The following is a 26,174-nucleotide window of genomic DNA, read 5'->3' as shown; positions in this document are numbered from 1 at the left end:
AATAATAATGATAATAATAAAAACAATATTGGTCGTAATTCGTAATTACAATCAATGTAATATGATTAAAACCATAATTTGTGAGTTAAACAATGAAAATTGTTTTGATTTTTTTTTGTAACATCTTTATATACTATACATGTACATTGATAGTAGTGCCTCTGCGTAAATTCATTTATATTTAAACAAAAAAAAATTGTTGCTAAATATCCGAATCACTAGGCGTAACATGAAAAAAATATTCTACAACAAATTACTCAAATAAAATTTAACTTAAAAATTTATAATAATTTTACGTTCGTTGAATTAATGTTGCAAATTAGAGCTAAAAATATGTGACTGTGCAGACCTGTGCGATTTTTAGCATTAGGTGAAATATCTCGAATATCTTGCTTATCCGGCTTTTAAGAAGGAGTGTTTGTGCACGGTTGCAAGTTCTATATCAACAATTTTTTTGAGAGTTTTAGTGAGTCCTGAGACCTAAGATTTATGATTACTCGGTTGTAGTAACTTCTTTTGAGCAACAAAATCTTTGGACATGTCAAGCTATTATAATGGCTTATTTTGTGGATCAACCAATATACGGTCAATGTTGTGTTGAATATTAAATCATCCAAGACTGTATTGTTAAATATACTTAAACTTTTGGATACAGTGAACGACATCTCAAATGTCTCACTGTCAAATTTTTCTGAGAATTTTATTGTGTCAATGCAAATTCACAATAACATTCTCTGAAAAAAAAATGACAGTGAGAAATTTGAGATGTCGTTCACTGTACAACAAAAAATCTTCTATATAAGAGATACCTTTTTAACACGTAAATCAAATTTTTGATTTTTAGAAATTTATTTGGAGGTGATCCTCGACTCCCTTAGAACTTTCCGGTGTGCCTAAAATTGACATGTCACAGTAACTGAACTGGCAACAGTTGCTGAAGATTTATTTTTAAATTTTCTCAGATCTGTTAAGTGGTCTGAAGTTCTGAACGCTGTCAAATAAACCGCGACTGTTTTGACAGAAATAAACGAACCAAATTTTTCTGACGGTTCCTGTAAATTCTGTGTAAGAGATAAGGACCTTTTTCATAGAAACGTTGTCATTAAAAAATTGTTAGACTCCCCTTCTAAAATTTCTTTTATTTAGATTCATTAAGCCCTGTGCCATTAAGACCAGACTAAAGAATGATTTTGGGAAGGCTACGAAGTGAAAAATACCAGTTTTGAAATATTTTAAATATTTTTTGGTTGTTACTCCTCTTCTTTTCGATACGCTTATATCATTACTGTTTTGCACACCAAAAAAATCCATCTTTCTTGTCTAAACGGTTCTTCTTGCTTTCTGTGATTTCTCCCATTTTAAAATAAAAGAAACGGATAGCAGTAACCAGAAGCAACAGCTTAAAAAAGTGGGATTTTGTACGTGGACAGAGCAGTTTGATCTATGGAACCATACGTAAAGCGCGAATCACCATTTTCAAGACTTGCTATCCCCGTCAAGCTTGCCTAGCTACCCCCGTCAAGCTTGACTTGCTATCCCCATCAAGCTTGCCTTAGACCCACTCCTCATGTGATACGTAATAATTTATAAACGGAACCAACGCACTTCAAGCATGAGTGATACTTCAAATAGAATACTGAAACGAGACAGTGTATCAAACAAATTTTGGTACTGTAAAAAAATCTGGAAACATTTTTCATACATAGTAATACTCTATTTGACATCTGTCACTCGAAGCACCTTTGCTTGAAGTGCGTTGACGGAACCAATTACAATCAAACAAATATAATCGTTGTCATGTCCAACATATGCAGTGAACTAAATTGTCATCAGCTACAAAACTGATTCTATAATTTCTTGTATGCCGACAGCACAGAAGAATTTTCATTGAGATATCAGAGGAAATGAGACCCCAAATTATTGTTCTAGAGCTTCAGGTCTATTTAAAATCTTATGTTTGGCCCAGTTTTCCGGAAAAGGTAAATCATCGCAGTTTGTTGATAACTTTAAAATTTGAAGCCTTCAATCATGAATCATCATTTTAAAAATTGAATACCAACTACAATTTTCGGTTACTATGGACTCCTTAGTCAAGAAGAAAAATTGGCCCACATTTTCTGCTTAGATAAAAAAAAACTTTCCGTCCTTCTGACATGACGTGTCCACCATGCTCTAATGTTTACTTCTTCTTCTTCTTTTTGTTCGAATAATGGGATACTGTTAGTGATAGTGATATAATATCACATTACACAAAAAAGCATGAAAAATGCATAAAAAATCGGTAACACTACACCATAACTCATTAATACAATAAAAAATAATATCGAGTCGACAATCTTCATTCATATAAACTATACGTAATCTTCATAATGTTTATTTATTTATAATAAATATTTTTTTTCGCTGGTTAAACTGAAGAAATTATATTGTTTTCAATGGTGGTGTACTTAGTATTCATCAAACCGTTGAACCATTTGCTTCGAACGTTTGTCCGTCGTGTGTTGTGCGCGCCTTGTTTTCATAGACATTAGACAAGAAGCAAAGCGAGATATAAGTGTAGATATTTGAGATATTTGTGTTGTGTCTTTGGATTGGTTGTGTTATGGATTTGTTGTTAAGTGCGTGTTTGTTGTGCAGGTATTTTTAAGAGAACAAAAAAAAAACGAATTTTATTGTCTGGCTCTGGTTTTATAACTTGGGTAGCGCAGACACCGATTCCTAAAACGTTCATGCCTATGCACATTATTTGACTAAAATTTGGATATTATATATGGATGTCGTAAAATAAAATATCGGAAAAACAAAATTAACGTTCGGTTCCGTGCAATATCGTCTAGATTTATTTCAACAATGAAAGATAAAAATATTTAGAAATTGTGTGCCTCAAAAATTTCATTTTTTTTTTCGTAATGTCCGTACGTCCTAGTTTCTTTTTTTATGGAAGAAAACTTTTACGGAGACCGGATATTTAAACACAGAGTGCGATTTATTGCATTGCATACGAAATATCATCGTCGCCAGTTGTGCTGACCTGAAATTTCGGTTGAGATTTTTGATTTGTTTACATCATTTTAACATAAATTTTAAATCACCCACTCACAATATCTCTTCCGAGTGCAAAGCTCTATGAGCTCTCTTAAGTAACATTCGGTGCATTGAATATTATATAGTTCATAGTTTACACACTGTCTCGAATCTCTACACAGACAATCGATATCCGAAGAATTTTATCAAACATTTCCTTGAAATATCTCAATGTTCTATTAAAAACGGAAATTCTATTTTTGGCACATTAATAAAATTGCAATGAATTAGGATGTGTTCGCATTGCAGTTTTTGTTGGATATTAAATCGGTTGTAAACCAGAAAATGCTATCGACAACCAATCGGCACGTCATAAAAATTTGTTCAATAAACTAAAAATGAAATACGGTCTTACGTTGCCGAGCACATTACCTCAAGAACATGAGGAATAATGGCATGCGTGTGTAGGCATACACATTACACATTTTTCAAAGCAAAACCTTTTAAAAAGCATTTTAAGTGCATAATTTTTCGAAATGCAGTGACTGTTTTTCGCTTTCGCCTGTTGGTTCGTATGCTTTGCGCGACGTGCAGAATTGTTGTCTGCAGTTAATTTTCGCATTTTCCTTTTTTTTTATTCATAATTAATATACAAATTGCCTCGATGTGTATAACTCTCTTCAATTTAATTATTAAATTATGTGAACACAAATTGTAATACGCTAGTGCTCTGCATAATTTTTTAAGTATAACATCTGTTGAACGGATCTCTTGTTTATTTTATAATATTTAAATTAATCAGCAAATTGAAAATCGAAAGTGATGAATGAAAATAAAACAGCACAATTGAAGAAAAGGATGATTCACCGTTCGGAATCAAATCACTGTATTGTTTTAGTGCTGTGAATGAATGAATGATATTATAACATTTATGCAAATAATTCAGTTTGGAGGGTTGGCCGTACATTACTCATTTTGGAAAATGTAACGAGAGTCTGTAGAACCCTACCCGGTTGTTTCTAAAACATAATTCGAGCAAGAGAAGTGTTACAAAACTTTAGCCATGAAAATGTGGTTTGAAGCCACTCATCATCATTTGGTTGAAAAAAGTGGTAAAAATCGAAAAAGTGACCCTAGTGCCAGTATCGGATGTATAACGAATTGGGGTGCTCATGGATTATTGAAACGAGGTTTGCGACGATGGGGATCGACCGGATCATGGGTATGTTGGATCTATTCTCGTTGCAGATTTAAAATAACGAATCCTTATTGTGGTCAAGTAAAATTTGAGCAAAAATAAATTTGATTGCGCTCACACAAATAGAGAAAGTCATCAATGCCGGCATAACTTACCCGGTTTTTTTTAACTTCTGCTGGTGCTTTAGTTTTATCAAATATCGAAGAAATCAAGGATGTCAGGTTGAACATTCTCGAAAAAATAATTCATGTACGACAGACATCGCAGACATTCATAGTGCGAATCTAGCACTTCCGTTGTTTTAAGTATTTTTAACAGACTGATACAAACTCTTTTACTTCATTAATTAGCTTAAACAAACACACATTTTTATATAAAAGGCTTCAGAGCCCATTTCTTGATATTGTCGTTGCTGAAATGGGAAATAGAAGATGTAATCCTTAAAACGTTATGTAAATGGAAAGAGATTTGTGTTAAGCACTACTACCTTAAGCAAAAGAAGTAACAGATTTAGTGATTATAACGCGATACACTTGCTGTTTCTTAAAAGTTAAACGCTGAAGCAGCTAAATTTTCATTAACATTTTTTTTTTACAATTTTTTACGACTAATTTACTCGAAATTTGATCGAGGCTGCGTAACAGAACAACACTGTTCGATTTTTCAAAAGTGAAACCAAAATGTGCAACAATTATTGTTATGAAAGTGAAAAAGAACAACAATAATAATGCAATTCTTCTGTGCATTTGAAAAATCAGTAAAAATATTATGGTTCGTGCGTGCTCTCTAATGATTGAAATAACCATATTATCTCGAGTAAAGCTATATTGCAGTTGATGGATTATATTTTTTCCTAACATAATGAATTAAGCAAACATTATAGCAGTCGTAATAAAGTTGATGGCTATGACGTTGTATCGTTACTGCATCTCTTTTTTATCACATTGAAAATAAAATGAAAAAAAAAACAAATTGAACACAACACTTACGCAATTATTACTTTTTTACGTTGAACTTTATAACAGCCTTACCTTTGTGAACGAATAATTTTCAAACAAAACAAATTGCAGGTATAATATGGTTGGGCAACGAACAGTTGACCGCTCGAAACCTTCGTAGCGTTTTTTTTTCTTTCTGTGTCGATGCATTAACCACAAAACCTATCTTCGTACTTACATAAATCTGTAGCCGTTGTTGTTGGCTATCAAAGGTTTAATGAGTTTATAACGAATCGGTTTTGGGTACATGTAAACGTATGACGAAACGACTGCAGAACCCAACAAGTTAGAACCGCTCTAATTAGAATCAGAAAGTGCTATTCACAACATCTCATTTCGTATTATAGTTAGGAGTTATACTCACGAAAATTTAACAATTCTTGACAGAAAGTTCAAGAGGCCCTGCTTCGTCTAGATAATATTGTGTTGATGGTGCATGGAAAATTGGGAAGGTCATTATTTAATAATTAAAACCGAAACGATTGACCGTGTTCACTGTAACCATAAATCAATGATTGTAAATGTACAGCTAAAGATTGATATCGCTAATGTTGTAAAAGAAACATTTTTTTTTTCTTTCATCTACTGAGGATGGCTCGGCTCAACAGTTTTTTGTTTCTTACACACATAAAAACAATTATTGATTCCACTTGTGCAATAAATGCATACAGTCTCGTTGTTTTGCGAAATGCAGTAACAAAGGTATCGGATTGGACTTAATTTGATTTTTATTTCTTTTTTTTTTTCACGTGAATCAAAATATAAATAAAATTCAGTTATTTGCCAGAAGCGGTTACAGTTTCGCAATTCTACAAGCGGATCGCTTAAAGTATATCTCTCAATTTGGAGTGGTTTTCATTAATATAAATATATCCCGATACCCGCAGGTTATTATATAGAAAAAAAGGTGCCTGTAATTGTGTATACGTACATGCTACAGGTAAATAATATAATCGAAAGCTAGCACCGGAAATATAAATATAATTCCAAATCAAACTTATAACTGAAAAATCTACCTCTAATTGTTTCACATTTTACTACATAAAACAACCAACAAAACAACTGCATCATTAAGTGCATTAATGAGCTGTTTGTGCACTTGACGCTAAGGAACCGTTCATAATTTCATCATTGCAAAAAAGGGTGGAGGGGGTTAGTGCTCGCGTGCGATGTATTACTTTTGTCTATAAATAGACGTAGGAGAATATGGAACAGCGTTGGTTAAAGAGGCCAGACATTGTGTGTAAAATAATAAATTATTTGGTGACAAACATAGGCAAGATAAGCAAGTTTATGAGGTACGTTGCACAATAACGCAATTGTATTACAGCTCATAAGTCCGCTGATTAAGTTGAAAATTAAAAATCTTTCTCCTGATTGGAGCGATGACTTAATAATTTCCCATTTACAGTTCACTTATCAGCAATAATGCATTTGCTGCGCAACATTTCTATTGTATTATATCAAGGAACACAATATTCCTTGACTACAGGCCAGCACATCCTCACGTGTTCCGAAAAAATGCAACTCATTTAACAAGGAAACACAATACGAATGATTGCAGAAACGTCTGTGGTCCTCTGGTTGTAATCTTACTATTTTTCCTCGAACCAATGTTATCACTAAAATAGCTAAATTGTTAAGAGAACCGTAGTTAAGCGAAACAAAAATCTTTTTAACAAAAATCAAGGTCATTATCTCATGCATTCAAATTATTTCTTTGCAGAGCCCCGAACCATCCGGCATCATCGACTTACGCTCATTCCATGTAACTGAAGGAAACTATACGAAACGGAAACATGTTTTCAAATTAACGTCGGCGCCCATACCATCATCACCATTGCAGTCACCATCATCAGCCATGGTCGCTGGAACTGAATTGCTCATACAGGCTGATAGTCATCAAGACATGAAATTGTGGATGGAATCGTTGCGCAAAGCATCTTGTGCGGATTCGTCCAAAAGTTTGGTAGGTTTTGACCGAATGCCCATCACCAAATTTCGATGGTATGCTTGACTGTTGTTTTGAATGAATGCAATTCTCGGAAAAGAATATGTTCTCACAAGAAATATGTATACAAAACGATAATGATGGACGATTCTCCTCGGTTATCATGTTTACATAGTGCATTTCGAGTGTTTCTCTTTCTTTAAAATTTCATTTTCGAAATTTGTTATCTAAATTTCGTTATCGCTATCTGCCGTGTGCTGTTAGAAAAGCGACAATTCTTTAGCATTGTTTAACGTCGGGTTAGATATCGCGATAACGTTTTCTGTGGAGAGGTATTTCCGATTTGAATAAGAGGTTTTGAAGATTTTGTTATTGTAAACACTGAATTTTATCGTAATGTTGCACAACGATGAATGAACCATAAATATTACCAAGTCAAGAGAAATACTCAAACATTGCACAATCTGCATTTAACAAAATTTACATAGATTGGTGATGGCAGAGCATTGAAATAAAGAATTTGTCGGCCGGTCGACGTATTCACTGGAAGTCAGTATCCTAATCGTTTCCGTTCATGGAATAGCATTTAAAGTAAAATCCAACCACCCCGATTTGTGAACCTTAGAATGTCGAACTAACATCACCAGTCTTTTTCAATGTGTGTCTGAACGAGAATCGAATTCTTTTTTTTTAGCTTCTCCAACTCATTCCCCTAAATCATTTCCTTCCACAGGAATATCTATCAGAACTGGGCTCACAGACAGCTGAACCTCAACGCATTGCTGCGACAACCACAATTCAAACTCAACCACCTGCCGAAGATCAACAACAATCAAATTCAACCGTTCGAAAATACCTTGGCTCCCGATCACCATCCGGCCAATCGCCAGTTACAAAAAGTCGCAAAACACCGCAAAATGTCAATGTGTCTGCATCGACAAAAGAATCGTCGGATCGTGAGATCGGCTCACCGAAATCGAGAACATGGAAAGGGTTGGTGGCTCGACAGTTCCGCAAAATTCAGGGACAACCAAGTTCACCGAATTCCAATTATGTTGTACTGCCTGAAGGTGCTTCGATTGGTGTTCCACTAGCACAGTGTCCAATGGTAAATTACTTTTTTGAAATGAGAAAAAATTTCTCGGATTCGTTACGAATGCTCCAATCGATTTCAGTCTGATGACAACGAATTTGTACCACTGTTGGTCGCCCGCTGCACACACATTGTAGAAACGAAAGGTCTGAGTATAGTGGGAATTTATAGAATACCTGGCAATACGGCTGCAATATCGGCGCTAACCGAACAGGTGAATCGTGGCTTCGACGATCAAACATTAAACGATCCAAAATGGGATGATGTTAATGTCGTTTCGAGTCTGTTGAAACTATTTATTCGAAGTTTACCCGACGCTCTCCTACCGAACGACATGTATGGTCATTTCATTGAAGTAGATAAAGAAACCGGACAAGAGCGGTAATGTCATTGTTAAGGTACCTTATGGTTTGATCGAATTAAATCTTTTTCTCCTTGCCCTACAGATTAATTGAACTAAAATCTCTATTGGAACGTTTACCGTCATACTCGTACGAGACCCTGAAGCATTTAATGAGACATTTAAGCCGAATTAGTCGGAATTGTCATCTGAATTTAATGGAACCGAAAAATCTAGCAATTATTTTCGGGCCATCCGTTGTGCGAACGTCGAATGAGACACTGGAAACGGTGGTCAAAGACATGAAGCATCAATGCCGCATCGTCGAGGCGCTAGTTTCTCACGTATGAATAAATCGATTTACACCTCTGCCTGAACTTACAATAATTTTTCCGCAGTACGATTTCTTCTTTGAAAGCGCACCAACTCCATCACTCGCTGAAGCACCAGAATATGCATCAGTTAGTCCACCAGAACTACAAACGAATATGTTGTTGGACAATGTTTCGAAAATTGAGAGTAAGTCTCGTGTGTGAATGAAGTTTGTACGGTGGCAGTTTTATGAGTGTCTATGAGTCACTAACTGATATCTTTTGCTGTTGCTTCTAGCTCTCAAAGATCGAGACAGCGCACGGTTTGTGACAAAATTCGTTCAAGCGGCTACAAATCGCAAGACGAGAAAACCGTCACATCGAAAATTTACATTATCGACGCCAGACACACTGTCGCTGGACAGTAGTACGGTATGTATACGGCCTGTCTCTTAAAAATTGTTCCCCAGTTATTGCAATGTAACTGTAATTTCAGTCAGCTGAATCGAAAGATCAAAAAACGACTTTTACATCCGAAAAATCATCACATCAAATTAGGCGATCGTCCGCTAATGACGATGCTATAAAAAGTCGACTCTCCGAGGATGAATCGAACGATAGTGCGTTTGCTGATAATGGTGAGTGGTTGCGCTGGATATTTTTTTCTTTTTTAATTTCAATTTCAAATCCATACGGAAATTGTCCTATTTGTCGGCACAACAATTAGACTTTTTATTATAAATATTACCCGTACACCATTCGACCTTCTTATAACGGATCTATTTTGACGCATTAGGTCGGTTGTGGTTTTCACAAAATAAAATTTACGGTGTTGGTCTGAATAGAGTTTCGTTGCAAAGCACACGTCCCAAGACTATTCATTGGGCTGAGGTACAATATGGGTTTTTATGTTTTGGTTTTTAATTTTTTAATTTTAGTTTGAATTCGTTTGTATCCGTCGTGTAAACAAAATTAACCAACCAAAATTGAATAATTTCTCTTTTTGGTTTTTTTTCCCTTAATTTTATTGACTAATTTTTGTTGTAGTTCTAACCACTGAAAATATCTTGCTATTTGTTGATTTTCGTGGTAGCTTCTTTTCTATCGTAAAAAAAACGAACTTGGCGAACTGTCTGCAGATATTTACCACCTATCAATTACCTGACTGTAGAGGATTTTAAAGGATATTAGTAACCTGCTTGCCATAAGTCATATCAGAACTTATTTCGTGGAATTGATTCTTGAAAATTCTCGAATTATGAACTTCGAGAATTTTCAAGAATTCGGGACATGACCCGATAGTAAGCCATGTTTGTCTAATGCATTTGACGTTGCTTTACAGATCAGTTTAATGTCAAATTAAACCGACTCTGAACTCAATTACCTCCGTTGCTGTTAACTGGCACATCTGTTAAATTTAACAGCGCTGATGGGAAGTCGGTCATCGATTATTACCGCTGTAAGAACTTACACGTTGTTCTTATAGATCTTTCAGAACCATCTCGTTCACAAGGACTATTCTCACAAACTAATTATCTGCTGTGAACTGCAACATACAGTAAATTTCATCGAGTTTACAATTTTCGATTTAAAAGTTTCAATTAATTCCGATGGTTGAACTCTCTGTCAAGTTTTGGTTCAAATTCTTCTTCGGTTAATTGTTAGCTGAAAACAATATTTTCCATCGATAAGTCAAATGAATTTGTGGTTTATTGGAAAAGTATTCCAATCCTTTGATTTGTCCTCTCGGTGTTGATGTGCGTTGACTCACCTAGACGTATCAATTACAAACACTACGCCCGCTTTGTGCGTCAAGTGAACTTAGATGTTCTTATATGTCTGCAGTGCTGGTTAATCAAATTGACTGGTTTTTGTTGCAAGATCCTTCAATTATTAATTACACTAAGCAACACAGGTCATGTACACGGATGGTGGCATAGTGCGTTGGATTGGTCTTGGTGCCCTGAATATGGAACACACCTCCGTTCGTCCCAGTGACGTCTGTGTGTAGACGTAACCCACTCGAATATTTGACAACGAAAGTGCACCGATCCGGTCGGTGTTTGGTGTGGTAAGGTATTCGGACCTCCTGAGTTCAAATAACAACTCCATTGGTCTCGATCACCTATATGTGGTTCAGACCGGAAAATGTTTTACCCACACAGCCAAAAAAATTTCTGGTCTGAACCACAGATAGGTGATCGAGACGAATGGAGTTGTTAATTGAACTCAGGAGGTCCGAATACCTCACCACACTAACGGCCGACCAGATCGGTGCACTTTCGTTGTCATATATTCGAGTGGGTTACGTCTACACACAGACGTCACTGGGACGAACGGAGGTGTGTTCCATATTCAGGGCACCAAGACCAATCCAACGCACTATGCCACCATCCGTGTACATGACCTGTGTTGCCTAGTGTTACTTTTAACACGTAAATTGTGACATTTAAGAGAACACTAGTCGGAACTCGTCACTTTAATTTTCTGACTATAGTGGCTACCCTAAAAAAATTTACAATTCAAGTTACTGGTCATTCTTTCAATTCTATAAACAATAGGTTGTGTCATTCGAACAATTCTCGAAATTGTGAACAAATTGTAGAAATTATAGACATCGGCAGCTTGAATTCTTTCTTAAGTCCTATGCAAATCTCTTCTCACAATTTCCTAAAATTCTTTAGGACGCGTTCGCGGTTGGAACTCTTTCAGTACAAAACTTCGGAATCCAGTCCACGACCAACAGCAAGCACCTCTGCAAGCTCATTAAATCTGTTACTTCTTTCGTTCGTTCAACAACGTCTACTGTTTGATTCAAGATCTTTTGCTTCATTAGTTGAAATTTACGTTTTGATATTATGTAAGCAGACACTACTCACTGAGTAATACTCAGAGGCCATTGATCGTCGTTGGCAATAACAGATGACTAGGTGATACTGAATCGACAATCTGAATCTACGTACGACGTAGCGGACAGCAAAAACTTTTAAATTTTGTTCAGATTCGTCTATGTTTGTTTTTTGATCATACCAATATGTGCGAACAGTACTCAGTGAAAAAACGTTGCCCAGTACAGTACTGGTAACAAATTTCTACCGAAAATTTTTACGTTTGGTCGATGTCATGCTGAACATTTGTATTGGAGAATTTAACTTAACTTAACTTAAAAGTGTAATATCGTCGCCCTTGCTAGTGTGTCGTTCTTTAACACTCGTTATAAAAGACTTAATCACTTTGCCGTGCAAAAAGCTGTTGATTGAATTTAAAATTTGTCGCACATATCTCATTCATAGCACTAAGCCAGTTTTTTTTTTGTCATCGCATGTTCATGTGTCGTCAAATATTTTTCATTGTAACTTCCTAGTTGTTTGGAGCAACAAACCGTTAAACATTCTCTTTCCATTTCCAGGATCAATGTCTCTGACAACGGTTACTTTAGCGCTCGACGATAAGTTGCGATCACTACGAAATTCATCATTTGATTCCGACAAAGATTTGGATCTTGATACCAGCATCGATAGCACAATTAATCATCAACCATTAACTTTAGGCGAAAATATTCCATTTGCCGACGAATCACCGGAACGTCCGCTGATCCAGTCGCGTTCCAAACCTGTACGCGTATCCACGTATAGCATACCTACATCCCGGTACACAACTCGTCTTTATTCACATGGCTCCACATCACCGAACTCACCGCAAGATGCATTATCATCGTCCCAAAGCCACAGTAGCGAAGAAAATGTGAAAGGTTGCACCACATCCGACGATACGGACGCGTCGACCACCAGCAATCCGATGGAAGCATTCCCATCGTCGGTGCGCATCGATCGGGATATGATACGCGAAATGAATCGCATTCTAACGACACTGGAACGGAAAGCAACCAAATTGAATCGTTCACTGTCGCTGAACTACAAGAATCACAAGGGCGAATGCTGCTGCAACATGAACAATCTGAATAACAGTTACCGATCGGGCAGCAATCGTCTGCCATTGACCAAGGACGAGAAGACCGACAAGAATATCAACAAAAAGCGTCAGATCCAAGATGGCAAAAGTCGCCGGTACACGAATCGATCGATCAAACGGCGGCATACGGTCGGCGGTACGCATGATTACGATGTGAACAAAAGCGGTCAGAATGTGCGATGTCGGCAGGGTCATCAAATGGGTGCCGATCACGGACAACGGACCAGTTCACCCGATTTGGTTAAAGACAATCACATTGATAAGGTTATTTGTGTGAATGAAAGTTAATATGAGAATCCGATGTGCGCATGTTGGACTTCACCTCCAAAATTCAGGCTGAGGTTCCGAAGTTTCGAAAAAAGAATTTCGTCTTTTTTTTCCTCTCAAGATTTTTTGTTCCGTAAATCATAAAACAAAAGTCGCTTTTTCATGTGATATTTGGTGGATAAATTTTCAGTTTCTCTTTCTGTGTAAAACGAAATTCCTTTTTTTAGTTGTAAATTCTCTCTGCACGGTGTTATACTCTTTTGAAATGTTTGCCGTCACGAAAGAGAAAATTTTCCTTTTTGTTTGTGTGTACATACAAATAGGTTCGAGTGTTGATGTTTCGTTTTATTTTTCTTCTCATACCGGAATTCTTCGATAAGAATTGAGCGTTAAAATTAACCGTATAAATAACCCAAGTGGAATTGTAAAATGTGTTGTTTTGACCATAGGAAAAGTATAAAAGTTTTGCGCTGCGATTCGGTTGGTTATCCGGAATTTGCAGTTTATAAAAAAAAATGAAGAAAAAAGAATTAATTCACAAATTACGCGTAAATGACAATGAAAATTAATTTTATTGGACTTTGTGGTAGTGTATAGCGTATGTTATATTTATAGGCATTCATTATGCAGAAATAATAAATTTAAATAGAAAGAAAATAAGAAAAAAAAGAAAAATTCTAAAATTCTTTTTTGTAAATATTTTATCCGAAATGATCCATCATACCACTATGCAAAAGAAGAAATTAATGGAAGAACAAAACGAGCAATAAAAGAGCACTGGTTTCGATCACAATGTTATTATGATTGACTTGAATGTTAGACAAATTGCAAAGATAAATTTTGATTAACTGAAAATGTCAACGGATCAATAGTTACTCTTACAACCGATTCAGTTTCCAACCGTCAACAGAAAATGTGACTTCTATCGATCACAGTTCACGACAGACGATCTATCCTTGCAATTTGTTTAGCGTCATTTCCATAAAAATTGGGATCGAATGGATTGGACCCACTGGCGACTAGCTGGATTTAGGCTTTGCGTAAAATTGACCAAAGTCGGGAAGAATTTCTATATTTTGAAATTTAAAATTGATTAGAATGTTAAGATTGATTTGTTTAAGACACACACACCACAATTGGTAGATTACGATTTTGACTTATGTTTGATGAGTTTGAAAAGAGTTGAAAATTTATAAGTCCAACGACTTTACGTTTACAAGTAAGACCAGCTCTGAGTCGTTCGTATCGCCCTATTATACGGGTGATAGATGAATAGAAAATTGTTTGAAACTAGAGACAGCTAAACTCACTACGTCTGCTAGGAATTATTGTTTTGAGGTGACCTATTCTACCGTATAATACATAAAAGTAAGGCCTTTCCTAGAGGCGAATTTATGAGATAATTTCATATGTTGTCTTTCACTATTTCGCCTCTCTAAAGTTTTTATGTGTTGTACGGTAGTATTGCTCATACAATGCACAATTTCGACATTGTCCAGCATACATTTGTTCCACAATCAATTTCTGTCGAATGAATTCGTAAGCTGATTTGTGGTAGAACCTGGTAATTGTTGAATTCGAATTCCAATTCTGGTTATAATTCATTAGGCCGGAGAAAGAACAACCAGTTTGAACAGCCAGTAAATCAGTGGTAAGTAATTCAAATACGTTGTTTTTACTTGGTAGTTTAAAAAAGTCCCAGCGTACATACTCGATCTCATGATCTTAGATGCTGGAAGACTTCTTCCTTACCGGAAAATTTTTACCTGATTTCCGTAGAAGAAACTTGCATAATTACGGTCAGAAAAGCAGGCCCGGACTGGCTGTACTGGGCGATAGGGCGATGCCCGATGCGTCTTTTGCTTTTTGACGCTCCTCAGACCAAAAAAGTTTATTTAGGCGCCTCTGACCTTTTTCAGCCAATTCGCCCGATGCGCCTTTTGGTAGCCAAGTCCGGCTCTGCAGAAAAGTGGAAAGTTCCGAGTGCCGCAATTAATCTGAGAAACCTTATATTAGAGCTAATACTCTTCACAAATAGTTCGAAAGTTTCAAGTTCCATATCTGATAAAAAATATTTTCTCCCGACTAATTCAACGTAAACCCACCACGACTTATAATTTGAAGATTTTTTTCTTTGTAATTCGACGCGCAATTCGTAGGTCAAAATCACAATCTGCTCCATATGATTAAACGAGACGTTGATTGTACATATTATTTATGGTTTATTTGTTTTAAATTCTAAGCAAAATGGTTTAAAATAAGTGTCGCTGCAAGAAATAAAGCAAAATTATTATTATTATTCGTATAAGAGAAAATGCTGTGTTTTTTATCCTAAAATTTGAAGTAAAAGAAGAACGAAAAAAATTTGAAATAAAAATGGAAAGAAAATTGATTAGTATAAAGTGACCCCCAATCCCATTTTTGTTTTGTGTAAATAAATGTTTGTCTGTCACAGAGCTCAGAGATTACCAGCTAATAATCTAATTATTTTTTAGAATTTTTAAGCGTTTTTTTTGTCTTTTTGTTTAAATTCAGTATTATAAACTGCTGAACGGACACATCACTTTCTTAAAAGTAAAGAAAAGCAACAAATTAGAACTGTACATCATTTGCAGTTCTTTTTTTAGAATTTTTTTTTTTTTTAATGTGGTCGTCATATTTGTCTTATTGAAAAACAACATCAACAAAAAAATGAACTTTGTAAACTAAAAATGATTTAAATTTGTAATATAATTTCGGATGATTTACGAATCGACAAGATATTCTTTAAAAAAATAAAACACAATTTCCATAAAAAGATATGTTTCCATGAATTTATTACCCACTAGACTCATTGCACAATAGGTAAGTACATTATTAATATTACCGCCGTCCGCAGCAATTGAAAAATCCTAGTGGTAGGTAATCGTATATTGTTAGCGCAAGAGGATTTTTTACGAGAAAATCCCAAAAGGATTTTCAAGGATTTTAAACAGCGAAGGTAATTACCGTCGATTTCGAAAGTAAACCTGGGAAGGGGAAAAGAGGTAAATAAGAATTTATCGTTCAATCAAAATATTTTATTAAATATTTTAAGTACGTTGTACGCTATACGATTTACGATCATTCAATTGAACTGTGATGAAATGGACAGTTTAACAGATTTCAAAATAATATCCATGCGAGAAAATGTATTTAACACGTAGGGGATAATGCTCGAGCAGGCACTTTAGGTACGCCGGAAAGTGCTAAGTAAAGTTTTTGATTTTTAGAAATTTATTTGGAGATATTCCTCGACTCCCTTATCACTTTCCGGCGCGCCTAAAGTTGATGAGTCGCAACAACCGGCAACGTGTTAAGAGGAAGTCGCTATGATGAATTCGTAGTTTACATTTCCTATGGTTTTTAATGTAGGAAGAGACTATTGGCACCCGGTGCCAATAGGATATTCGTTTAATCTATTTATTAACAAGTTTCTTTAACGCTAAAACGAACGCTAATTTGAATAAAAGGTAGTGAGGAATTTTTTGAAAGTGGACCAGGCTCTGTGCTCATCTGTTATCGACAACGACAGCAATAATAAAAGACAAGCTCTGACTGATGACGTCTTATATATCAAAAGACATGTTCAAAACAAATGAAGTAAAAGATTTCTGATAATCTTCGATCAAATGAAGTACAATTGTTAAAAGTTTCCTATGTGCAGAATGAGCACCAGCTGAATATCACCAGCTGGATCTACTAACACACACTTATTGTATAATCTTTAAAATGTGTTTACTTCATTCATACGTGTTATGTGAGATGACGTTAACGCCCTGTCAATAGAACAAACTGACAAATTAAAATGAAAAATCATATATTTGAATGTGTGACAGCTCCGTGTACAGTAGGGTGGGTCGATTTTAACAACTTGAAAATCCACAGCCAGTGGCATGTGTAGCTTGCTAAAACTAGTCAAACTGCATCATTAGTTTTTCTTTTCCGACTACTTTTGAGTACCGCACAATTGATTGAATGGGTTTGTCAGGCTACTCGTATTTCCTTTCAAAATTTCATAGACAATTTTCTTAAAAAAGCTTTTATAAGCCTTGCAGAGGCTGTAATAGACTGAAACAAACATAATACAACTTAATTTGGAAAAATCAGTGCATTCGACGTGAAAATATTTACATTTTCTATGTAATATTGGGGGTCTGTGAACTTTGAACCACTAAATGAGCGATAAACTTCCTCAAATTTGGTTAGTCCTTTCTGTTAGAGTTAGAATAGGTAAAAGCGACAAAGATGTCGAATTGTCGGAATTTCTCAGATTGATTATTACCATAGCACTGCAACTGCTACTAGCATTTTTTCCGAGCTCTCGCAAAACAAACAGTTTTCGTCGTCAGGGAATGAAATATGAATGAAAAGCTTGCTAATTGTGATCAGTGAAGTCTGATATTTTTGGAATTATTGGAGCCCCTGCTCGACTTAAAACTAAACCTTTGTCCACGTTCATTAAATTGCCGTTGTATAGTTGAATTGTCAAATCTTCTTTAATGCTTCGTAGGTGATAATTACTTTCTCTTATTATTATTTATAGGCTTTACTGATAAGAGCTACCGCTTAAGATTGTTTGAATTGTACGTTTTAACTCATAGTACGAAACAAGTCGTCCATTTTCACAAAAGTAACGCGATGCCTACTATGATTTCAACAGCCTACGAATATTTTCTATGTTCATGCTAGAAGCAGTGCTGTGTTATTACAGATGTATTAGTTTCAGAGGTCGAGCTACTCTATTAGAAAAAATAGTCCGTGTTAGAAACGTCATTTTTCGAAGTAGTTTCTGATGGAACGAAATACGTTCCTTCTACAGTAAAATTATGAATGTGCTACTACTTCATGACAATAGAATGGCAATTAACGTCTCGGGGAACGTTATCATCAACGTGTTTAAATGTAAAACATTCTACAGATTCGATTCCTGTAGAAATCTGGAAATCTTTTGTAAATCTGTAGAAATTTCCGTTTTTGGCTCAAATAGTTCGCCATTAGCGCATTTGCAACAATTTCTGGCACATTTCAGTTTTTCGCCATCGTCATAGAATACTTTAAAGCGGCGTCGATTCTTGTATATTTTATTTTTCTTGTAATCCTCAATCATATTTTTAATTTTTAATGTGACGCCTTTCTCCGGCAATATCGGAATTGTGTCTTTTTCCAAATTCCAAATTCTCATGTAACAACATCAAGAACAAGTAACTCCAACAGTACGCTTTTGTTTTCATCTGCAAGTTTGTCGTCGCAGACCAGACATACTCTCCTTATGATGTCAAGTTTTGTCGGCGGGCGTTCCTCACTTAAAACACTTGGCTAGATAAAGTCAAATCGGCCTTGGCAAATATCAAACTAAACTGAAATGTATTTATGTAGCATCTGAATAGTAGGAGATTCATAATTCTACGGTAGAAGGAACGTATTTCGTTCCATCAAAATCTACTACTTCGAAAAAATGACGTTTTTAACAACATCGGTAATAATCAATCTCAGATTGAATCTGAGAAATACCGAAAATTCGACATCTTTGTCGTTTTTACCTATTCTAACCCTAACAGAAAGGACTAACCAAATTTGAGGAAGTTTATCGCTCATTTGGTGGTTCAAAGTTCACAGACCCCCAATATTACATAGAAAATGTAAATATTTTCACGTCGAATGCACTGATTTTTCCAAATTAAGTTGTACTATGTTTGTTTCAGTCTATTACAGCCTCTGCAAGGCTTATAAAAGCTTTTTTAAGAAAATTGTCTATGAAATTTTGAAAGGAAATACGAGTAGCCTGACAACACCATTCAATCAATTGTGCGGTACTCAAAAGTATTCGGAAAAGAAAAACTAATGATGTAGTTTGACTAGTTTTGGCAGGCTACGCATGCCACTGGCTGTGGATTTTCAAGTTGTTAAAATCGACCCACCCTAGTGTACAGACAGTACTCGGGACTCCTAATGTCAAAAGTAAAGGGACTCATAATGTCAAAAGCAAAGCAAAGTTGACGTTTTAATGTTAGTGGTGTGTGTGATATAATTTTTCAATGAATTTTGGTCATAATTCCTCTAGGTAGTCTACAATGAAATGTGCGTAGGTTGTCTTTGAATTGTTTACAATAGAAAGTGTTTTTGTTTGTACACCAGCTGGTGATATTCAGCTGGTGCTCATTCTGCACATAAGAAACTTTTAGCAATTGTAATAGTTTAGATATGAAAGCTGTTAATATGCCTGCCGTCTGTGACAGGTTAATATTCTTCTATTGGCTAGCGACAACTTCCACCAAAAGTCGAAAAAGGGTGTCTTTCGTCCGTGATTTGCTGCAGCCACTGGCTATGGACACGTATGTGTGGGGTTTTATTGGATACGTATTGTACACCATTGTTCGAAAATAACAAAAACAATGTTATAGTCAACGGCTGGAAATTTTGATGAATTTCAAAAGATGATATCTCGCACCTAACGAATGTTTATGTTTAGAGTGAATGCCCCGATAGAGGCTTAGCCTAGCTTTACAATGATACCCCACTTGTCATAAGTAGTGACAGTTTCAGCATATTTTTTTGGGTACAAACTGAATAATGTTTCTCCACTCGGAAGCAAAATAATAATTTTAGAAAAATACACGAATTATGCTGTTTTTGATCTCTGTATCCAATGATCTAAATACTCGAGATATCATTTTTTTGAAGATCATCAAATTTCCGGCCTTTGACTGAATCATTATTTTTGTTATTTTCGAACAATGGTACAGGACATGTAAGATATCTGTGCTTGCCCCGTATCTACTAGATCATATCTATCCAATGAACCCCCACACATCTTTGTTAAAAGCCTGTAGATGCAGAATATCACTAATATCACTAACAAAAAAACACCCATTTTCGAATTTTGGTGGAAGTCGCTTTAGACTATTGGGGCCAAGGGCTATCTGGACATGTAAACAACAACATCGCTAAAAACTAACTCTGACGGAGCCTGACCACTTTCAAAAAAATCTTTCAGACTTAATTGTGTTAGTTTGACCAGGTCTGAGAAAAGTGAGGGTTCATTAAACTGAATAAAAGTAAAGAACTTACAAATCATACCCACAATGATCACATGATGACGATGGCTTTCGCTAAACTCAAAACGGTTTGCTGCGAAAAAGCTTTGACTTGTGAACAATTTGTAAATTGTTTAAAATGTTAATTTAGTGTATTGAGCTTACTACGAAGAAATGAAGAAGGTATTACGGGAAAACCGGTAAACGAAATAATAATTTCCTGGTTTACCGGTTTTCCCGTTTAACAGTTTTCCCTTCTACGCATTCCCGAAATTGAAAGGATTACACGGTGAGCTTGAAATTTTTTTTACTCGACCTCTCGTGGACATGAAATGTTTTTAGTGGTTTTTGTAGAAGGCGGCACCACGAGTAAGAATAACATAGGAAGAAAATATTTCGATTGGAAACCTATACAACGATACTGATTATGATATCCAAGACTGCCAACAAACATCTTTTATGAAGCGAAGTCATTCTACTAAGTCGCAGTGAATTTTACCGGCTGTATCATACGTGGATTATTTCTATTTTCTCTCAAAAATTATTTTTAGTTAATTTACATAATTTAAGGGGTTAATAAAGGTCGAAAGGAGATTTTTTGACTCGAAATATGTTTTTTATAAATCTAAGCTAATTCATTATAGTTGTTTCCACTAAAAAATGAGACATTATACGTAGAAAATTGGATGGTCGTTCAGGTCGAACAACAAAAATTATACCTTTTATTAACCCCTTACATTATGTAAATTAACTAAAAATACTTTTTGACAGAAAATAAAAGTAATCCTTGTATGATAAAGCCTTTAAAATTCACATCGACCTAGTTGAATGACTTTCCTGCATAAAAGATGTTTGTTGGTAGTCATGATTGGTATCGCTGTAAAGCTTAGACCTCAGGCTAAACAGTAACTATATATTTGTGATCAATTTGTGATCCAGCAGGGTCCAAACAGTATTCGAAGCTTCCCGCAGGTCCCAAAAAAACGAAAAATCGACCTAATTAAAAAATTTCCCATCGAAATATTTTCTTGTTATGTTATTCTTACTCGTGGTGCCGCCCTCTACAAAAACAACTTAAAACATTTCATGTCCACGAGAGGTCGAATAAAAAAAAATCAAGCTCACCGTGATTAGATAGGACTTTTTTTTGTCAATTTTAAAGTAGGAATTTCAAGTATTTTTACATGATTTATAAGTATTTTCCCTTGATTTTCAAGAAGAGTTTGAGGATTTACTTTTGAAACCAAAAGAATTTTCATGTGGAATTTCTTGATGGAAAACTGTTTTTTAGGGGTGTCCAAAAAACTAAAGTGCCAAAATGTTTGGGGCGTAGGGCAGAAAATCATTCTATATGGTCCCCTGATAAAAAGTGTCTATGGGACCGAATCGATTTAGGAGTCGCTCAGGGACGAAGTATATGAAAAACAGCCAAAATCGCTTGCAAACCAGGTTTTTAGAAAAATAATTATTTTGGACTGATGATGAAGAGTGATGTTAGGACATCTTAGTTTATATTAGTGAAAAATCATCACGAGAAAACACTTTTCAACTTTTCCCGTGTATCGACACCTACTGTGCCCAGGCAGTGCTGGTCAAAGATCAGATTCATAGCGTGTATTCTGAGAGCGAGTCCTTATCTGTGACGACCAGAACCCAAAAAATTATTATGTGGAAATGTTCGGAGTAACAAGGGCTTCAAGATAATGCAAAATTTTTTTTCGTTATTTCAGATTTGTTTGATACTTTTCAGATTAAACTTATTACTCGGTGTCCTCGGCGAACTTTGAAGAGTTGCACTGGACGTCCACGCAAAGGTTCCGATCTCTTTTTGTCATTTCTTGATAGCTTACCATGAAACCATTCAAAATAAACCAAATTTGTCAGAAGGTACAGACTAAGTCGACTTCGATGAGACCTAATGTGTGCCCATGTCGCATTTCTCGAAAATTTCAATATGAAAAAATTCGAAAGATGAAATTTATCATCTTACACACTTTTAAGGTGTATAATTTTGTTGTAATATTCTCATTTTGTGTCGTAAATAAGCTCTGCTCAGTCAAAGTTCTGAAAATCATGAAATTTGAAATTTTCGAATTTTTTCATATGGAAATTTTCGAGAAATGCGACATGGGCACACATTAGGTCTCATCGAAGTCGACTTAGTCTGTACCTTCTGACAAATTTGGTTACAATGGTTACATGGTAAGCTATCAAGAAATGACAAAAAGAGATCGGAACCTTTGCGTGGACGTCCAGTGCAACTCTTCAAAGTTCGCCGAGGACACCGAGTAATAAGTTTTATCTGAAAAGTATCAAACAAATCTGAAATAACGAAACTTTTTTTTGCATTATCTTGAAGCCCTTGTTACTCCGAACATTTCCACATAATAATTTTTTGGGTTCTGGTCGTCACAGATAAGGACTCGCTCTCAGAATATACGCTATGAATCTGATCTTTGACCAGCACTGCCTGGGCACAGTAGGTGTCGATACACGGGAAAAGTTGAAAAGTGTTTTCTCGTGATGATTTTACACTAATATAAACGAAGATGTCCTAACATCACTCTTCATCATCAGTCCAAAATAATTATTTTTCTAAAAACCTGGTTTGCAAGCGATTTTGGCTGTTTTTCATATACTTCGTCCCTGAGCGACCCCTAAATCGATTCGGATCGAGTCGGTCCATAGACACTTTTTATCAGGGGACCATATAGAATGATTTTCTGCCCTACGCCCCAAACATTTTGGCACTTTAATTTTTCCATACAATTTTGGACACCTCTACTGTTTTTGTGCTGGCACCAGACCCTATTTTATAAATATTTTTTAGTAATTCTGGAAAAGTTTGGAAATTTGTAGAGACTTTAGAATTAATTGATTTTTTTTAGAAATTTTTCTACAAAAATCTGTAATTTCTAAAAATTCTAAATTTGTAGAACATCTAGAAAATTGTAAAAATTTCTGGGCAATTTTATAAAAGTACACCCGAAAATTTTAGCTTAGAACCTTTTAATACCTTTATTTAAGGTTGGTTTACACATTTGGTAAAAATGCATGAAAAATGATGTTCGTTGTACGACAAGTTCAAAAATGAGTGAAAAGTTATTTTTCTGTTAGGGGCCGTTCATAAATTACGTAACGCAAAAATCAACATTTTTCAGACCCCCCCCCCGGGTCTGTAACGCTAAAAGGGTCAAGTTTGACCCAATTTTGTTAGAACCGTAACGCTTGCCTCATACCCCCCCCTCCCCCCTCTTGCGTTACGTAATTTATGAACGGCCCCTTATCTATAACAACGACAAAAATAATGACAAGCTCTGGGTAACGTGGTTCTTTATAAGTATAGTAAAACTCATGTTAAAAAATTGAAGTACAAGATTTGAAATCAACAGATTCAAAATACTTTGATCGATAGAAGTATTAGAACCGACAATAATGCTGGTCAAATGCTTGCCGTCTGTAACAGGTTAAACACATTTTTCACGCATTTTGCAACTTGTGGACCGAACATCATTTTTCATGGATTTTTCACGAACTGTGTACTCATCTTTAAGAAAGAAATTTGTTATTGTCGACATCTCCAAACCCATAAAATGTAAACAAAAATCTTGCCTATATTTCTGCGAGCGTGTTGTTCATATTCATATCTAGTCATCAGGAAAACTCAGACAAATAAAACAGCCACAAATCCAATTTTATGCACCTCCATAATTGTTTGATGACGGAAATCCAACTGATTTTTACATAATGATTGTGATTGTATTGTAACCAAATAATTAAAAGAGAAATTAATAGAAAATAGAACCAATCAACCAATTCAAATATTTAATCAGTTGCACTCTTTTTTCGATATAATAATTTCGATGGTCTGAATTTAACATCGCAGATCATTAGTTTCGGAATTCTGACAATTACTATCATTCAACCAACCACAGAGCTAAACGTAAAAATAATAAGAGAGCTTTACAGATGGAGTAGCGTTATCGCTTTTCACTGTTTAATAGATCTATTAACAATATCGATTGCATAACATGCGTATAGTGTAAATTTGTGCACCGCTCCGGCAGCAATTCTTTAGTACTCTAAAGCGATCGTTTCGTAACTGCGTCAGATATAAGATATCAGATATCTCTGTGACTCTACAAATTATAGCTGTATCACAAAAACGTCGGCCTCTGTAATCTCTAGACTGGAAAATTCAGTTAAACAAACGAGTTTTATCAGTTTTTTGTTCGATGTCGGGTTTTTTATTTACCGCAGTCATCGGCGCACAGATCTAATAATACTTCATCACTCGAGTGTTGAGCTTAACGATTTTCGATTTGCATAATAGCTTAGAGGGATCAAAAATGGAAAGTTGAAATTTAGTGTTCTCAATTAGCCGTGTTACCTTGCATTTTCATCCCGAATTTTTTTGGGGTGGGTGCACCAATGTCCCGACATTTGTTCTTTCATTAATAAACTTTTTCTGAATAGAAGAACAATATGTGTCCGACTGCTTGTGCAAGTCTAGTACTTGGTACGCTGGAAACACCTCATTCGCTGAAGAAACCCCTTTCAGCATGTGTTAGGAAAATAACTATTACGTAACTTCCTACTATAAGCTTGATGGTTGCTGCAACTTTGTGTTGATACCATACCATCGATGGTGCGTTTACGTTTCACTGTACTTTCTATAGACCGGAAGAAAATTTTCAGAAAGAATTTCGTCCTGCTAATTTCAACCGATCCGATCGTGTAAACTTATCAATGAATGAAGTATTGGCTTCAATAAAAATGTAAATTATTTGTTTTTTCTACATCCACCTGCAACTGCAACCGCCTTCCAAAACACATTTTTCAGCTGCTTTATTCTGTAAACTGTTCGAAAGTGTACAACGTCCACAACCATCGTAACTCGCCACACAGTAACAGTGAAATTAGATTCAACTAAACTGTAGCTTGTTTGATTTTATTGTAATTGTGAACGTCACTAAACATTTGCTGGGATATTACAGCGTAAACGTGAGTAAATATTGATTCTAACGAAGTAAAATTAATATTTTTTGAACCTAATAACAATTGTCTCCCACTCGTTTACATGGACAGGCATATTTTATATTTCTAGTAATGGTAATGGAATGTTGGAACGGCGAAGTAGACAATTTTTCCTCTATTTGTTATTTAATATGTACATAACAATATTGTATAGCGATGATACATTCATATTTTCTGTAAAATAAAAAATTTTCTTCATTGATGTGTTGATATTATATGCAATGGAACACACATGACAAACAAAAATTTTCATTGCATAAAATTGTTGTCAGTAGCGTCGTCGCATATATGGAAACAATTACCGGCACATTCACAATTTTATGAATCGATAATCGATTTACGAGGCTGCAGCCATGATAAAAGTTTAATCGCAATCTTTTATCACTCCATTTGTCAGTCCCAGGGCTGCTAGGAATTTCGCGCCACGTCATTCACAATAATTGACAAAATGACACATTTTGTATAAGGAAAATGTCACTTTGTGGGTTATTGTGAATGATGCGGCGAGAAATTCCTCAACACCGACTGAAGTCCGTATCGATTTTATTGGTTGTAACAATCACGCCACAAGTTTAAATTAAAACGAATCGCTCACGAAGCGAAAATAAAATGCTATTATTTGTGAATAGCATTTTATTTTCGCTAAGGATATTAACCTGTTACTGCCGGCTGTCATCTGTTGTCGACAACGACAGTAATAATAAACGACAAGCTCTGCCTAAAGAGGTCTTATATAGCAAAAAGCATGTTCAAAACAAATGAAGTAAAAGATTTCTGAAATCAATCTATGAAAATCTTCCCAAGAGATTGATTCGATTGTTTGATTTATTGCTTTTGCGCTTGATACTTCATTTGTTAAGACTTACTTTTTGTTATTTAACACTAGTCAGCAGGGCCTACTTTTTGGAAACTAATTTCTTGAATTTCT

General features: G+C 35.4%; 1 protein-coding gene across 9 annotated transcripts in view; it reads left to right on the top strand.

The window, feature by feature from the left end:
* The window catches only part of LOC119067372 (rho GTPase-activating protein 21), a 162,525-nt gene extending 146,789 nt beyond the window's left edge, over positions 1-15,736 (top strand). For 7 of the 9 annotated variants that reach the window (XM_037170292.1, XM_037170287.1, XM_037170288.1 and 4 more), the window contains 8 exons: positions 6,947-7,189; positions 7,905-8,279; positions 8,347-8,645; positions 8,711-8,948; positions 9,003-9,123; positions 9,214-9,347; positions 9,412-9,553; positions 12,325-13,947. In XM_037170292.1, coding sequence (XP_037026187.1) covers positions 6,947-7,189; positions 7,905-8,279; positions 8,347-8,645; positions 8,711-8,948; positions 9,003-9,123; positions 9,214-9,347; positions 9,412-9,553; positions 12,325-13,175 — 2,403 coding nt within the window. In that variant the 3' untranslated portion in view covers positions 13,176-13,947. Of the gene's footprint in view, positions 1-6,946; positions 7,190-7,904; positions 8,280-8,346; positions 8,646-8,710; positions 8,949-9,002; positions 9,124-9,213; positions 9,348-9,411; positions 9,554-9,711; positions 9,807-12,324 lie in introns of all 9 variants that reach the window. The other 2 variants (XM_037170293.1, XM_037170284.1) reach the window with 2 other exon arrangements.
* Positions 15,737-26,174: the final 10,438 nt, after the last annotated feature.

This window comes from Bradysia coprophila (assembly GCF_014529535.1).
Source record: "Bradysia coprophila strain Holo2 chromosome X unlocalized genomic scaffold, BU_Bcop_v1 contig_12, whole genome shotgun sequence".
In the NCBI taxonomy this organism is placed as follows: Eukaryota; Metazoa; Arthropoda; class Insecta; order Diptera; family Sciaridae; genus Bradysia; species Bradysia coprophila.
This window is presented reverse-complemented; position numbering and strand designations above follow the sequence as displayed.